This window comes from Staurois parvus, unplaced genomic scaffold (genome assembly GCF_062004578.1).
Source record: "Staurois parvus isolate SC_StPar_1 unplaced genomic scaffold, SC_StPar_1.0 ptg000426l, whole genome shotgun sequence".
NCBI lineage: Eukaryota > Metazoa > Chordata > Amphibia > Anura > Ranidae > Staurois > Staurois parvus.
Window position 1 is genome coordinate 701,485 of NW_028318222.1, and position 16,323 is coordinate 717,807.

At 42.1% G+C, this 16,323-nt stretch overlaps 1 protein-coding gene across 3 annotated transcripts in view; it reads left to right on the forward strand.

The window, feature by feature from the left end:
• Positions 1 to 7,043: 7,043 nt before the first annotated feature.
• SYT16 (synaptotagmin 16) overlaps positions 7,044 to 16,323 on the forward strand; it is a 141,507-nt gene continuing 132,227 nt past the window's right edge. For all 3 annotated transcript variants that reach the window (XM_089687479.1, XM_089687481.1, XM_089687482.1), the window contains exon 1: positions 7,044 to 7,437. Coding sequence is in view for 1 of the 3 variants with exons in the window: in XM_089687482.1 (XP_089543608.1) it covers positions 7,425 to 7,437 (13 nt within the window). In the remaining 2 variants the exon portion in view is untranslated. The remainder of the gene's footprint in view (positions 7,438 to 16,323) is intronic.

The following is a 16,323-nucleotide window of genomic DNA, read 5'->3' on the forward strand; positions in this document are numbered from 1 at the left end:
CAGAATTTTAGAGAGAAATGCACTGTAACCAGCATGTACAACATTTGCTGCCTTCCTTCCTTAAATAAGGGCAATAATTGCCACCTGTTTTTCAAAGAATGAATGACCTCACTAATAGAACTCCACACTGCTATTATTTTGAACATGTCCCTTTCAATTAGTGATTCAATTACACAGAATCAGCAGCATGCATGTCATGACTGTTGGGTCTGTTGGATTTCTACACCTGCTAGTAAATTATTTGCCATGTAGAAATATAATTTCTACCAAAAACAGTGATTGATCAGGTTAGTGATGTCTGACTGCTATTATTTTGAACACAACTGTATATGATAAGCTGCTTTAACCTTGGTGCCAGTGTTTGTGGTTACAACATCTCAAGTGATGATCTCCTGGGATTTTGGACACACTAGAGTTACTACAGTAGAGTAGAGTTACTATAGTTATGCTATCAGGTGTGTAACGTTTTGAAGGCAGAAAGTCAACATGGCAGCCAGACGATTTGTATTTTCACAGCAGTCTTCAGCAGACGTTTGACAGGCAGCGAGGAGGTGTTCTGCCCCCCTCCCCATTGCATGCAACTGCGGTGCGACCCTATTCAGTAAATGTTTCATATTCAGAGGGCGGTACTATATCATCACAATCCACTGCCTTTGAAGCTTAAGAGGGAGCGGTTGGGGGGACATTAAAAACTTGGCTCAACCTCATATGTAAATGAGGCCTTTAAGCAACCCAGGTATGAATTTTTTTTTTTTTTTAGTTCAACCAGCGAGTTGAACAAAAAATTAATGACTTGGTTTCCCCATCCACACACATGATTCAATCCCACTGGGCCTTTGTAAATAGACAGCGGGGAGACTTCTGTGCCATCAGAACACACTGATCAGCACTGCCAGCTACAGCCAGCGGTGCTGATTGAGTGTCAACAATCCAACAGGTACAATCAGTAGATCGACTTTTGCACAACAAGCCTGCACATGCATAGATTTAAAAGTTGCTGGTCCCTACTGAATTGGCCAAATTTCTCTGTATGGAGAGTCTTAAAGAGGTTTAGCCAGACATAGACATTAGATAGCAAAAGCGCAAGGCAGAGATGTGATCTCCTGCCATAAGTGCCATTCCACCAGCTCCTGATCATTTTCTGAACTCCACTGACCGTAAAAGTTTTCTGCCACAGCATTTCACTCCTTCCTTGAATGAAGAGCGAACCACTAGGCAGCCATCCAGTCACTGCTTTACAAACATCAGAACATCAGGAATGATGACTCCAATTTCTCACTCATGCATAGAATGGTGTTCAGGCTTTTTTGCATTTGCCCTTTATTACCGATAAACAAGTCCACCTGTCACTGTTGTCATATCATTTGGCCATCAGATGTACTGTAATGCTTTAACCTGACATTGTCACAGTTCATTAAATAACTGGCTACGACTACCAAGTAAATTCATGGTTCAAAAGAGTTTGTCTTTATAGCTATGAAATGTCAAGGTGGAGATTCATCAGCTGGCACTGTGTGCTTAAAGATCCTCCTTTTTACAGTCACATTGCATTCCACGTTGGGTGATTCACCATTATTGACCAAAAAAAGGACTAGTAGCTATAGAACGCCATACACTTCGCTATCCAGCATCACAACCTACAACTGTGCAAAAAATTAAATTCTGCTGAATTCTTTATTTTCTGTATGAATGTATGGATACAGTATACTAAAGGTAAATAGAAGTCATAAAATAGATATTCTGTTACATAGAACTTGCATCATCGACCTCAATTGTCATAATCATACCTCCTCTTTATTCTTTCAGCAGTTGTGTGGGGTGTCTGTATATTACTGTGCAGTCCAAGACCTAATGGAGTTAGACCCAGTGCTCTCCCTGTTTAGCACTCAGTAATAGCCCTGGTCTGATGCTCCCTCTCCTCTTCTGTAATACAAGCCTAAAATCCAATTATATTATAATGTTGGACTGCTATATAATTGCAGGACCATGTTGTAATGGAACTGACCCAGACTGCGCTTGAGCACTTCCGCTAGAATACCGCTTCCCTGTCCGAACACCGACAACAGATACCACAGCCGACCATACAAGACTAGACGACGCCAGTCTGTCTGAACATGGAACTCTTTATTTTAAACTCAAACGGGCTTTTTATACAATACACACTGAGACTGATCACATGATCATATGCAAACGCAGCTATATACAGAAATAGACTTAACACTCTAAACAGTAAGTTAATTAGGTTAGCTAGCTGGGTGACTGAAACAAAAGGTGAATGGGAATTTACACCTAGACAATGGTTTGATGAATTAGGATCTCACTACAGAGCAGACGGTCCAGCTCCTACAGTGGAGTAGAGGAGAGGTTGGGGTGATCAGCTCTTTTAATTCACATGTCTAGTTCAGAATCAACAACCAGGAATAGTCTTCATATGGCTGATAAATATTACTGTCCCATCTGAAGTAATTCCAACCGCATTCTCAGCGTCCATTAGTCACCCTGTGCCCCTAAGAGACACAGGGTGACTTGCACATAAGGATATGAGGAGCTGAGACAGGGGTCTCCCAACCTCTGCAAAGTAAGCTGGGTTTCATGAGCTCCCCACTGAAAGTAACTCTTGTCACACATGTCCATAAACCTAACTACAGAAGTAATTTAAAAAATAGGGGACTTTCAAGGTACCAATGTATCAAAAATATATTAAAATAATTTTCAAATTCAAGACTTTTTCATATTCAGAATATCCGATTATCACACAACACAAAAAAAAACTCCTTGCAGTGTTACCCCTCTCTCCTCCTCCATTGCAATGGTTAAATGCTCATTATGCCAAGGAGTGCTGGGCCACTGCATGCATAGATTTTTTTTTTTTTTTAATTTCCTGGAGTTGGGCTTTACAGTGGGCATAAAGGCCAAGGGGTTATTCGCCTTAATGCATTAAGGTAAAAATAAAACCTTCTGTGATTACCTCCTGTATACTTACCCGAGTCCTATTTCGATCTGGGGATGGACCCGAGAGCAGCATCTCTCCCCCACTGGTTGATTAGAACCCCTGTTCAGCAGATCCACAGCTTATTGGTACCCTTATTCAGCAGATCCCCTGCTCAGTAGTACCCCCAACTCTGCTGATGATCATGTCAGTAGTAGCCTCAGCTCCACAGTAACCCCCTGCTCTGCTGATCCTCCTGTCAGTAGTAACCCCCCAGCGCTGCTGATCTCCCACTCAGTAGTAACCCCCAGCTCTGCTGATCCTCCTCTCAGTAGTAACCTCCAGCTCTGCTGATCCCCTACTCAGTAACCCCAGCTCTGCTGATCCCCCACTCAGTAGTAACCCCCAGCTCTGCTGATCCTCCTCTCAGTAGTAACCCCCAGCTCTGCTGATCCCGCACTCAGTAGTAACCCCCAGCTCTGCTGATCCTCTTCTCAGTAGTAACCCCCAGCTCTGCTGATCCCGCACTCAGTAGTAACCCCCAGCTCTGCTGATCCCCCGCTCAGTAGTAACCCCCAGCTCTGCTGATCCCCCGCTCAGTAGTAAACCCCAGCTCTTCTAATCCTCTGGTTTCCTGATCCTCCTCTCTCTCTAGTCCCTGATGCACACCACATGTGACATTGCTAATTTCTCCTGCTCCAGTCCCACAGCTCTGCTGATCCTCTACCACTCAGTTCTTTTTCTCCAGTTTCCGGTCACCTTCCGCTATAGTGTTCCCATGTTGTACACCACGGGTGCTTTCTACTAGTTGCTCCGCTCCAGTCTGGACCCCCCTCACTTTCCTGCTGCTTCTCGCTGCACACCAGATGTGTCATCTGCGCCAGACACTTCCAGAATATATACATGAACCAGAAGTGACTGCTGATGATGTGTTTCCAATGCGATTGTTCATTTCCAAGTGCATCTTGGGATATCTCATACCTGCAATACCTCCAAATCAAAGCAATGCTAAAGTTGAATAAAAGCCTCTCAAAAGCTGCAGGTGCTGTTAGCGAGCTTTGTCATAGACTTCTATGGAGGCTTTGGATGATTCACTGAAGCACCAAGAAAGCAACATGCGGTATAGTTTTTGAAGTGAAGCAAAGCAAATGCAACGTGTAAACAGGACTGTAAGTGTATTATTTGGCAGGTGTTTTGATTGGAATTCAGCATGCCCAATGCTATATTTTGAAGTAAGTGTAAACAAGCCCTAAATGCTGCTAAACCTGCTTTAGCCTGGGTTCACACTGATGCTGTGTGGAATTCACAGCATTTTCTGTGTGAATTCTGCACCGCATCAAAATCGCACCCCGTTCATACGAACTTCTGTGGGTGTGTATGTTAAGTTAACAACACCCCAAAAGCGGTCCGCAAAACACGGTGCGTTGTGCAGAATCGGATTGCATAGGTGTGAATACCCATGTGATCTGATTCTAGTGTGGACCAAAAAAGGGTCCTGCCCATTTTTGGTGCGGGTGCGATTATAGCCATACAAAATATATGGCTCCAATCGCACCGCACACAAATTGCATGTGATTCGCAGAGGAATGCGGTGCAATATACCGCACCGCATATATGTGAACCCAGGATTAAAGCTGAAACATCTAAATGCAGGAAAACGTGATCTGGGAGCTATAACACTCGATCACACTGCTACCACCTCAAAGTCACACGACTTGCTTGCAACTTGTTTGCGGCTTTTGTGATTTAACATTGCAGTCTATGGTGCTCAAGTCACACCAAAGTCACAGAAAAGTAGTCACTGTGACTTGAATCATATTGATCAAGACAGCACTCATTGAAATAAATGTATTTTGACTCATCATGCAATTTTGTGTCACAAGTCGCAGCAGTGTGAACTGGGGATAAAGGTACATTTACGCAAGCAACTAGTAGTCTGAATTACAGCAGTAACATTTTGGGATTCCTGTGGCTGGAATGACAGGGGCATGCAAAGAGCTGCAGCCACTCAGCGTATGCAATGCAATGACAGACTGATCTATGAATGCACAGCCAGCGCTTACCTGCGTTTAGGGATGATGATTCTCGCTGGACACACTCTGTGAGTGTCCAGCCATGATCATCGTAGGATGTACAACTCACCTGTGTGAATGTAGCCAAAATTTATTTTTACTTCCCAGATGACTTCTGCATTTAGAAAAATGCAAGGAGTACCAGTGTGAATGAATCCAGGGGTGGACTGACAACTTATGGGGCCCCGAGCAATAGGGGATCATGGGGCCCCTGTGTTCTCGCCCACACCCAAAAAAGCCTATGAAAAAGCCTATGAAAGGTACCAGGGGCATCTCATAGGGCCCCCTACTGACCCCGGGCCCTCGGGCAGTGCCTGAGTGCTCGAATGGTCAGTCCGCCCTTGAATGAATCCTTAAAAAGCACCTAAAATGACCCTGTCATTACAATATCCAACTTAAACTAAAGCTAACTTGTGAAAGAAGCAGTTATACTTACCTTTTCCATGATTTGTGTCTTCAAATGTCAGAGCTTCAGTACTTTCTCACTGACTCTTGTGTCTAAAGCCCTATTCTTCAGCCCTGATGAAGGGGGACCTTTGTGACCCCTGAAATGTGTTGGCTGTAACATCTCGTGTCACATCGATTACAGACTAATGCAGTTAGGTTTCTTGACTATAACAATTGGTGTCTCTATACTGTTTTTCCCCAGGGTGTTCCTAGGGCCCCCTAGTTTTTGTGAGCTGCCTTAAAGCAGTACTAACATCGCCCCCCCCCCCCAAAAAAAAACCCAAAAAAAAAGAATATATTGCAGCTTACCTGGTGGCTGCACTATAATACAGTTTTGGTTTTTTTTGGCTTTTCATTGGCTGAACAGCAGCTGCATCCAATCAATAATACATTGTTTTCAATATACACAATGGTTTCACAATGACCCTCCAATTGCTATCCAACCCTCCAATTATAATTAACCCCTTCATGCCGGCGCCTCCCAGCCCTTTAAGGGTTCCAGAAGCCGGGAGGTGGGGCGGGGTTTAGGGTCATGTGACTGCCGTGACGCGCCGTCACAGTGGTCACATGATCAGGGAAGGTCCAGATGGAAAGAGATCGGGACCTTTCCGTGAGTACCGGACATGCGTGCTGGGGGCGCGCGCTCTCAGCATATAAGTCCTTTTTTTAATAGAACGCAAATGTGCGGCCGCTCGGTGTCTAGGCCCAGATGCCGGGAGGCCACACATTTGTGTGCGGCTGGCATGTAGAGGTTAAAATACATTTTACGCTTTAAAAACTAAAGCCTTTCCTCATTGCATCATCTTCTAGTTGTTAGACCAACCGCCATCCATCTCTTTTGTTTCTTAATGTCCATCCTTTGACCCAGCACTGATACCTGGTTCTCATACTATAATAACAAACTGTATGGTTTCAATAAATGTGTACAAATAAAAATCACCAACCTCCTGTGTATACTAGTGCTGCTGACACTTACATGCGTTTCCACACACAAATAGGTATATCATATATTATAACTCTATATACTTGTATACAGTCCTTTATATGTGATATTATCCGTGCATATATAACTTTGTGCCAAAGAGGTGCTCCATATTTCTTGTGTCCACAGGAACTCCTGAGAAAGTCACGTGACGTGACGTAACGCAACGCGTAGGGTAGGCCGATGATGTCAAGCCGTTAAACCGGAAGTTTACGAGCCGCACTATTCATCCCACTGACACCAATGATGGGGCACTATTTTTTTTTAGCAAAGACATGTAGCAGAACACATTTTGCCCTAAATTTATGATGAAATTGGATTTTTACATTTTTTTTATTGGATGTGTTAATAGCAAAAAGTCAAAAATATAGTTTTTTTTCAAAATTGTCGGTCTTTTTTTGTTTATAGTGCAAAAAAATAAAAACCGCACAGGCAATCAAATACTACCAAAAGAAAGCTCTATTTGTGGGGGGAAAAAAGGACTTAAATTTCATTTGGGTGCAGTGTTGCATGACTGTGTCATTGTCAGTTAAAGTAACGCAGCGCCGTAACGCAAAAAATGACCTGGTCAGGAAGACGGGGGGGGGGGGGAATCCTCTGGAGGGCAAGTGGTTAAAGGGACAAGCTGAAAACCTCGCCATCATCATGCCTGTAGATACCTAAGTGTCAGACTTGAGCCTCTTGTTCTGTATTGAGCTGAGTAAGAAATGCTGAGCTGGCTCTATGGCTCTATTGAATATTACCAGCAGCTTTATTGATCCCTCAGTGATCTCCCTACCCTGGGATTTGTACTGCTCAGCTGTGAAGAGCAGTGAGAGCTGTCTGAGCTCCAGGACTGCTGCAGCTGTCAGTGATGAGATCCATCCAGCAGCTGCACCCTCATCATCAGCAGTCTGCCAGAGGAATATGAAGCCTGGCAGCATCCTCCATCCTCCTCCCTGCAATCTGTAGGGGTAGGAGGACCACTGTCGCCGCCACTGCCTCTGCTAGCACCATGGCCACAGACAGTAAGTAATGCAGGGATGGGTGACAGCCAAGGGAAGGGATGATGCAGTCATTTTGTTTACTTCTCAGCAGATCCCAGCCTCTTCTGGCTGAGCTATAATAGGATGCAGGTTAGACATTCTGTACACTGTGCTGCTGTATTCTCTGTACTGAGCAGTTAAACATCCTGTGCTCTATAGGGTGTCATATCAGATGCATGCACATCTATTTCCATGTGCTGTGTGTGATCACACTACATGCCTTTTTTCTACTTGTGATTATGTAATAGAGGTACCATAATAATAGATCTCTATGTAATATTCTCCATTAGATCACATGGAGAAGACGCATATGAAATATTCCTAGAGGTGACCATGAACAACATCATCCATTGTATACGTTGTATTGTGCTTCGTGATGGACCCAAGCTGCAGTGTACCTTGTAATGCAGAGGAATTTGATCCATGAGATGTGTACACTGTATATCTCTGTTACATCACCCAGCTCTTAAAGGGTCACTTCACCTAATAGCAACATCTTACATTCAGGTAGAGGCTGCTACTTTATAGGGGATCCAAACACCATCCTTTAAATCTCACATGTTAAGGGTTCATGCACACGGCCGAAAATATTATCTTGTTTTCATCAGTTTATAGTTTGTTTTTTTTTATACAGTTTTATTATGTTATAGCCCACATGGAAGAAAAATATATTTGAAATATATTTAAAAAATATTCTTCCCAAACATATTGACATAAAATTGAAATACTAAAATTTTGGCCGTATTCAATATATTTCTATTTATCTATCTATCTATCTATCTATCTATCTATCTATCTATCTATCTATCTATATATGAATATTATTATTATTATACAGGATTTATATAGCTCCAACAGTTTGCTCAGCGCTTTACAATATAAAGGGAGAAAATACAGCAACAATACAGTTCAATACAAGAGGGTTAGGAGGGCCCTGCTCCTTGGAGCTTACAATATAATATATATCTAATATATATATACATATATATATATATATATATATATATACATATGTATATATATATATATATATACATATGTATACATATGTATATATATATATAGTTAGCACTTCCGCCTAGCAGTACTAGGGTCGTTGGTTCGAATCACAGCCACGGTACCTCCTGCCTGGAGTTTGCATGTTCTCCCTGTGCCTGCGTGGGTTTCCTCCGGGTACTCCGGTTTCCTCCTACACTCCAAAGACATGCTGGTAGGTTAATTGGATCCTCTCTAATTTGGCCATTGTATATGGATGTGAGTTAGGGACCTTAGATTGTATGCCCCTTGAGGGTTAGGGACTGATGTGAATGTACAATATATATGTAAAGCGCTGTGTAAATTGACGGCGCTATATAAGTACCTGAAATAAATAATAAATAAAATATATATATATATATATATATACACTGCATGTTGAACTGTGTTTTTTATATATTACAAAATATATAAAAAATATTTTTAAAAATATATATAATTTTAAAATATATTATTCAGATTTTTTTAACATATAAAAAGGTCATTGTAACATATATTTTTACATATATGTGTAAATGCATTCCAAAAATGTAGATTCCAATGTATTTTTAAAGACATACAGTATATTTGAAAATGTATTTTTAAAAATTTCAACATACAGTATATATATATACAGTCAGGTCCATAAATATTGGGACATTGACACAATTCTAACATTTTTGGCTCTATACACCACCACAATGGATTTGAAATGAAACTAACAAGACGTGCTTTAACTGCAGACTGTCAGCTTTAATTTGAGGGTATTTACATCCAAATCAGGTGAACGGTGTAGGAATTACAACAGTTTGCATATGTGCCTCCCACTTGTTAAGGGACCAAAAGTAATGGGACAGAATAATAATCATAAATCAAACTTTCACTTTGTAATACTTGCTTGCAAATCCTTTGCAGTCAATTACAGCCTGAAGTCTGGAATGCATAGACATCACCAGACGCTGGGTTTCATCCCTGGTGATGCTCTGCCTGGCCTCTACTGCAACTGTCTTCAGTTCCTGCTTGTTCTTGGAGCATTTTCCCTTCAGTTTTGTCTTCAGCAAGTGAAATGCATGCTCAATCGGATTCAGGTCAGGTGATTGACTTGGCCATTGCATAACATTCCACTTCTTTCCCTTAAAAAACTCTTTGGTTGCTTTTGCAGTATGCTTTGGGTCATTGTCCATCTGCACTGTGAAGCGTCCAATGAGTTGTGAAGCATTTGGCTGAATATGAGCAGATAATATTGCCCGAAACACTTCAGAATCCATCCTGCTGCTTTTGTCAGCAGTCACCTCATCAATAAATACAAGAGAACCAGTTCCATTGGCAGCCATACATGCCCACGCCATGACACTACCACCACCATGCTTCACTGATGAGGTGGTATGCTTAGGATCATGAGCAGTTCCTTTCCTTCTCCATACTCTTCTCTTCCCATCACTCTGGTACAAGTTGATCTTGGTCTCATCTGTCCATAGGATATTGTTCCAGAACTGTGAAGGCTTTTTTAGATGTCGTTTGGCAAACTCTAATCTGGCCTTCCTGTTTTTGAGGCTCACCAATGGTTTCCATCTTGTGGTGAACCCTCTGTATTCACTCTGGTGAAGTCTTCTCTTGATTGTTGACTTTGACACACATACACCTACCTCCTGTAGAGTGTTCTTGATCTGGCCAACTGTTGTAAAGGGTGTTTTCTTCACCAGGGAAAGAATTCTTCGGTCATCCACCACAGTTGTTTTCCGTGGTCTTCCGGGTCTTTTGGTGTTGCTGAGCTCACCGGTGCGTTCCTTCTTTTTAAGAATGTTCCAAACAGTTGTTTTGGCCACGCCTAATGTTTTTGCTATCTCTCTGATGGGTTTGTTTTGTTTTTTCAGCCTAATGATGGCTTGCTTCACGGATAGTGACAGCTCTTTGGATCTCATCTTGAGAGTTGACAGCAACAGATTCCAAATGCAAATAGCACACTTGAAATGAACTCTGGACCTTTTATCTGCTCATTGTAATTGGGATAATGAGGGAATAAAAACACACCGGGCCATGGAACAGCTGAGAAGCCAATTGTCCCATTACTTTTGGTCCCTTAACAAGTGGGAGGCACATATGCAAACTGTTGTAATTCCTACACCGTTCACCTGATTTGGATGTAAATACCCTCAAATTAAAGCTGACAGTCTGCAGTTAAAGCACATCTTGTTCGTTTCATTTCAAATCCATTGTGGTGGTGTATAGAGCCAAAAATGTTAGAATTGTGTCGATGTCCCAATATTTATGGACCTGACTGTATATATAAATGTATTTTGAAATAAATTGAATACGGCCAAAATTGTAGTATTTCAAATATATGTCAATATATTTGGGAAATATTTTTAACATATATTTAAAATATATTTTTCTTCCATGTGGGAAGGGCCCATGCACACAGTGCTTAAAGCAGAGTTCTGCCCCCCCAAAGAAAACAGAAATTACAAGTCAGTAGCTACAAATACTATAGCTGCTGACTTTTAATATTAGGGCACTTACCTGTCCAGGGATCCAGCAGTGTCCTCAATCGTCTGTCAGGTGCTGGTGCCACCATCATGACTACACAAAACATGGCAGAAAATGTTCAGGTGTAATCCTAGGGTAAGGGAAACAAGCAGTGAAGCATTCACCACCAGTTTTCTACTGCGCATGCATGAAGAGCGCTGCATTTTGTGAATGGGCCGCAGTCCTTTGGGACCTTTTGAGTTTCCCAGAGGGCTGCGGGGGAAGGGGGTGGGCAAACTTCCAACTCAGTTCACCATAGCCAGAAGTGGGAGCAGGTACCTGTCAAAACCAGCTACCCGCTCCCCCCACCAAAAGTTTTGAAATGTGGCAGCAGGGGGGGGGGGGAGGCAGATAAGCGGAGCTTTCACTTTTGGGTGGAACTCTGCTTTAACGTGTCTTTCCACTTTTGCAGCCAGTTTGGGATAACACCTACTTTATATGTGTTCCATGTCCCCATTCACATAGCAGAACTTATAAAATATTGAAAAATTGCAGCTTACCTTTTTTAAATGGTCTATTTTGGACCCTCCAGCAAGAAGAAAATTCTAACTGGATGACATTTTCTTTGTAAAGCTTTGTGTCAAAGGCGCCATGCACACTAGCGTTTTTTATAAGCTCAAAAAAAGCTAGAAAAAAAATGCTGGATGAAAAACGCTGATAATAGTGTTTTTGTGCCAGCTTGTACTAGCATATACAGTTGCAAGAAAAAGTATGTGAACCCCTTGGGATTACGTGGAGTTTTGCATGAATTGGGCATAAAATGTGCTCTGAACGGCATCTAAGTCACAACAATAGAAGAACACAGTCTGCTGAACATAATACTACACACATATTAGATGTTGCCATGGTTTAATTGCACATAACATGTAAACATTCACAGTGCAGGGAGGAAAAAGTATGTGAAGCCCTAGCTTAATGACTTCTCCCAGAGATAATTGGAGCCAGGAGTGAGCCAACTTTGACTCCAATCAGTGTGATGATATTGGATGTGTTGCTGACAGCTGTCCTGCCCTTAAAAAACACACACCTGTTTTGGGTTTACTGGTTTCAAGAAGCACTGTCTGATGTGAACCATGCCTCGCAGAAAAGAGCTATCAGAAGACCTACGATCAAGAATTGTTGACTTGCATGAAGCTGGAAAGGGTTACAAAAGTATCTCCAAAAGCCTTGATGTTCATGTGTCCACGGTAAGACAGACTGTCTACAAATGGAGAAAGTTTAGCACTGTTGCTACTCTCCCTAGGCATGGTCGTCCTGTAAAAATGACTGCAAGAGCACAGCGCAGAATGCTGCATGAGGTAAAGAAGAATCCCAGAGTGTCAGCTAAAGACCTACAGAAATCTCTGACACATACTAACATTTTTGTTGACACATCTACAATAAGGAAAACATTAAACAAGAATGGAGTACATGGGAGGACACCACGGAGGAAGCCTTTGCTGTCCAAAAAGAATATTGCAGTACGTTTGAAGTATGCAAAAGAGCACCTGGATGTTCCACAGCACTACTGGCAAAATATACTGTGGACAGATGAAACCAAGATTGAGTTGTTTGGGAAGAACACACAACACTATGTGTGGAGAAAAAAAGGCACAGCACACCAACATCAAAACCTCATCCCCACTGTAAAACATGGCGAAGGGAGCATCATGGTTTGGGGCTGCTTTGCTGCCTCAGGGCCTGGATGGATTGTTGTCATTGATGGGAAAATGAATTCCAGAGTTTATCAAGACATTTTGCAGGAAAACGTACGACCATCTGTCCGCCAACTGAAGCTCTGCAGAGGATGGGTGAGGCAACAGGACAATGACCCAAAGCATACAAGTAATTCAACAAAACAATGGCTGCAACAGCACAGAATACGCCTTCTGGAGTGGCCCAGTCAGAGTCCTGACCTCAACCCGATTGAAATGCTGTGGCATGACCTTAAGAGAGCGATTCACACCAGACATCCCAAGAATATTGCTACACTGAAACAGTTTTGTGAAGAGGAGTGGTCCAAAATTACTCCAGATCGTTGTGCAGGTCTGATCTGCAACTACAGGAAACGTTTGGTTGAGGTTATTGCTGCCAAAGGAGGGTCAACCAGTTATTAAGTCCAAAGGTTCACATACTTTTTCCTCCCTGCACTGTGAATGTTTACATGTTATGTGCAATTAAACCATGGCAACATCTAATGTTTGTGTAGTATTATGTTCAGCAGACTGTGTTCTTCTATTGTTGTGACTTAGATGACGTTCAGAGCACATTTTATGCCCAATTCATGCAAAACTCCACGTAATCCCAAGGGGTTCACATACTTTTTCTTGCAACTGTAGATGCATTTAGGAGCGTTTAGAAGCATTTAGTGTTTTTTTCTGCTGGAAAAACGCTCCAAAAACTCTCTCTACAAATCATACTATTTTCTGCTCCTAAACACTGAAGCAGTGAGGAAGAACACATAGGATAACACTATTTAACGTCTAAGAGCAGAAAAAATGCTAATAACAGCTTCTAATAGCTTAAAAAAACTCTAGTGTGCATGGAGCCTTAAAATGCTTTTTCGCCTCTTTTTCATCCTTTCTGGTATTTCAATGCTGCTAATCTCCCCCAGCCTGTTTCAGCGACTTCCTATCTACATCCATGCGCTAAGGACTGACTACCAGAGAGTGATAACGATGAGCAATGTCTGCACAAAATGAGTTGGCACAACTGCCTGTAGCCTTCCTCAGGGGTCCATGTGACAAGGTGACAGCACAGATGTCCCATAACAGGAAGTGCCGGACAGGATCTGCAGGTATAAAAGCCACAGATTTAAAAGGATATGAAAGAACATTTGAAATGACATGCAAGCTTATAGAAAATTTTAGTGGTTGGGTTAGCATCTACTTGCTGCAGATTTAAAAATATTGAAAACATCTTTGAAAAGACATTGAAGCTGAACTCCAGGTATATTTTTTTTATTGCATAATTACATTGGTCCAGCTTGGACTAGTACAACTACCCTATATTGCCCTCCTATCCCTCTTGTATTGAATTGTATTGTTGCTGTATTGTCTCCCATTATATTGTAAAGTGCTGAGCAAAATGTTGGCGCTATATAAATCCTGAATAATAATAATATTGACAAAAGTATTGGTTGGCCTGCCTTTCCACGCACATGAACTTTAATGGCGTCCCAGTCTTAGTCTGTAGGGTTCAATATATACAGTTGCAAGAAAAAGTATGTGAACCCCTTGGGATTACGTGGAGTTTTGCATGAATTGGGCATAAAATGTGCTCTGAACTTCATCTAAGTCACAACAATAGAAGAACACAGTCTGCTGAACATAATACTACACAAACATTAGATGTTGCCATGGTTTAATTGCACATAACATGTAAACATTCACAGTGCAGGGAGGAAAAAGTATGTGAACCTTTGGACTTAATAACTGGTTGACCCTCCTTTGGCAGCAATAACCTCAACCAAACGTTTCCTGTAGTTGCAGATCAGACCTGCACAACGATCTGGAGTAATTTTGGACCACTCCTCTTCACAAAACTGTTTCAGTGTAGCAATATTCTTGGGATGTCTGGTGTGAATCGCTTTCTTAAGGTAATGCCACAGCATTTCAATCGGGTTGAGGTCAGGACTCTGACTGGGCCACTCCAGAAGGCGTATTCTGTGCTGTTGCAGCCATTGTTTTGTTGAATTACTTGTATGCTTTGGGTCATTTTCCTGTTGCATCACCCATCCTCTGCGGAGCTTCAGTTGGCGGACAGATGGTCGTACGTTTTCCTGCAAAATGTCTTGATAAACTCTGGAATTAATTTTCCCATCAATGACAACAATCCGTCCAGGTCCTGAGGCAGCAAAGCAGCCCCAAACCATGATGCTCCCTCCACCATGTTTTACAGTGGGGATGAGGTTTTGATGTTGGTGTGCTGTGCCTTTTTTTCTCCACACATAGTGTTGTGTGTTCTTCCCAAACAACTCAATCTTGGTTTCATCTGTCCACAGTATATTTTGCCAGTAGTGCTGTAGAACATCCAGGCGCTCTTTTGCAAACTTCAAACGTGCTACAATATTCTTTTTGGACAGCAATGGCTTCCTCCGTGGTGTCCTCCCATGTACTCCATTCTTGTTTAATGTTTTCCTTATTGTAGATGTGTCAACAAAAATGTTAGCATGTGCCAGAGATTTCTGTAGGTCTTTAGCTGACACTCTGGGATTCTTCTTTACCTCATGCAGCATTCTGCGCTGTGCTCTTGCAGTCATTTTTACAGGACGACCACGCCTAGGGAGAGTAGCAACAGTGCTAAACTTTCTCCATTTGTAGACAGTCTGTCTTACCGTGGACACATGAACATCAAGGCTTTTGGAGATACTTTTGTAACCCTTTCCAGCTTCATGCAAGTCAACAATTCTTGATCGTAGGTCTTCTGAGAGCTCTTTTCTGTGAGGCATGGTTCACATCAGACAGTGCTTCTTGAAACCAGTAAACTCAAAAGAGGTGTGTGTTTTTTAAGGGCAGGACAGCTGTCAGCAACACATCCAATATCATCACACTGATTGGAGTCAAGGTTGGCTCACTCCTGGCTCCAATTAGCTCTGGGAGAAGTCACTAAGCTAGGGCCTCACATACTTTTTCCTCCCTGCACTGTGAATGTTTACATGTTATGTGCAATTAAACCATGGCAACATCTAATGTTTGTGTAGTATTATGTTCAGCAGACTGTGTTCTTCTATTGTTGTGACTTAGATGACGTTCAGAGCACATTTTATGCCCAATTCATGCAAAACTCCACGTAATCCCAAGGGGTTCACATACTTTTTCTTGCAACTGTATGTGCATTCTTGTTTACATGCGTGTACTCATAAAATACTGACCTCCAATGCAGATTTTTCTTTTCCAATTTTACAGATCTGAATGCTGCGCAGTTTTAATGATCTGTAATGTATATTTCCATTTTTGCAGTCAGATTTGAGAAAAACATGTTTATTCTGTGTTTACATTCAGAAAGCATACCTTTAAAATTTTTTTTTAAAAAATATTTCTGACCTTTTAGATGTTTTTTGAGAGGAGGTGTCATGGCTGACTTCAAGTTTTTCTGAACAACGTTAGAATGTACCTGTCCTAGGTCTGTTCTCAGGGCCACTGATAAGGTACCACATCTGGCCCTCCTGTGCCAGGCCCGGGTCCCATCATTTCCAAAGTGGGAGGGGGGGGGGGTCCAGGCACCTGCCGAGTAGGAGGGATAGCTGTACTGTCTTATTTCTTAAAGGCTGAAACTGATACTTTTGTGGAACCCCCTGCAGAGCTGCTGGCTTTTGCTCCACTCCCTCCCTCTGGCTGCGCTGCAGGG